This window comes from Plasmopara halstedii, assembly GCF_900000015.1.
Source record: "Plasmopara halstedii genome assembly, contig: Scaffold_291, whole genome shotgun sequence".
NCBI lineage: Eukaryota > Oomycota > Peronosporomycetes > Peronosporales > Peronosporaceae > Plasmopara > Plasmopara halstedii.
In genome coordinates this window covers 190,926-192,413 of record NW_020187212.1, presented here as the reverse complement: position 1 = coordinate 192,413, position 1,488 = coordinate 190,926, and the positions used below count along the sequence as shown (strand labels likewise).

The 1,488-nt window shown below is 44.4% G+C and overlaps 1 protein-coding gene across 1 annotated transcript; it reads right to left on the bottom strand.

The window, feature by feature from the left end:
* Positions 1–18: 18 nt before the first annotated feature.
* PHALS_05759 (FOG: Transposon-encoded proteins with TYA, reverse transcriptase, integrase domains in various combinations) lies at positions 19–618 on the bottom strand (the record flags this gene model as incomplete). Its single annotated transcript, XM_024723054.1, has 1 exon — positions 19–618. The coding sequence occupies one exon, from the start codon at positions 616–618 to the stop codon at positions 19–21; it is 600 nt and encodes a 199-aa protein (XP_024574069.1).
* Positions 619–1,488: the final 870 nt, after the last annotated feature.

Genomic DNA, 1,488 nt, shown 5'->3' with positions numbered 1-1,488 from the left:
TTTGTATACTCTTGGAAGTCAACCTTCCTCTGTGCAAGGTGCCGTGTGACCCGTCACAGCTTGTTTCAGGCCGTAAAGGCTTTGAGGTAGTAACAATACGATTTTATTTACAGAATTCACACCCAACTCCTTCAATACTTGATCCCGTATCTCCATCCCTTGTGGGACCTTAATACAAATGAGGCACTCCTCTTCAGCGGATGCTTTAACGTAAGCAATAGGCACATCTCCGTGTCTAACTGGTATCTTCCAGTATTGCGCCATTGCCAATATCACCTTGGCAGTGATCATTTCCATGACAGGCGCATATGTTAGCATGAAATCCTCACCAAAGACTTGTTTATTTCCGCATGCAACCATTCTTGCTTTGTGTCTTTCTATTCCACCTTGTGCGTTGGTCCCGGTCTTTATTATCCACTTGGTATTCAGTATTTTCATGTCCATCACTGGTTTCCACGTGCCGTTCTGCTCTAATGAGTCATGTTCGGACTTAATCGCAACAGTCCATAGGTCTTTACCCTTGATCTTTATTGCTTGATTGTAGATTCTAGGATCGTTGGTCACTAGATTGGCAGTCTCCTCATTGCTCTTTTGCTTTGAAGTTTGTCTTGTAATCATCTTCTCAGCAGGTTTCCTATTGTTCTTCTTGTTCGGAGGCCTGTTCGACCTGGACCTCTTTGTCACTTCGATTCCTTGTCTCCTGATGGGCGCTGGCCATCCATTGCTCCTCCATCGTTCGGATTTGAAGCACATTCTGTGCTCACGCTTGCAACTCTGCATTTTGGGCTTCCGTGAACGTCTCTATGGACTTCAAGTGAGTGGTGATAATCACCTTCTTTGAGTCATGTAGGTAAATTATGTATCCTTTAATTTCTTTTGAAATCCCCAAGATGGTACCTGACTCTGAAGGCTTCTTTAGAGTTGATCTTGCTTTCTATGGGTCTCTAAACACTCTACATATCGATCCGAATACAGCTATGTCTCTCACGCTTGCTGTGCTGCCAGTCAAAGCTTCAATTGGTGATGTCCTTCCAGCATTCGATCTGGTTGGGCTTCTGTTCAGGATGTAGCTCGCGTATTTCACGGCGTCGCCCGAAAATTGTAGTGGTAAGTTGCTGGCAAACAGCATGCTTCTCACCATACCCATGATTGTTCTGTGTATTCGTTTGGTCTTGCCGTTCGACGCTTGATTGTAAGGTTCCGACATTTGCCTCTCTCCAGACTTGTTGCAGAACCAATCTACATTGGCATACTCGCCACCCCCATCTGTATGCAGCACGCTAACCTGACAACTAAATCGCTTCTCGAAATACACTAAGAAATGCTTAAACTGCTTCGCTACTTGATCCTTAGTTTTAGCCAGGAATACTCGACAACAATTCGTCTTATGGTCGACGAAGTTGATCAAGTATCTATTGCCTAATCTATCCCTTGGTGTGATAGGGAGCTTGATATCACTTACTATTACACCTCCAATGCGAACGATAA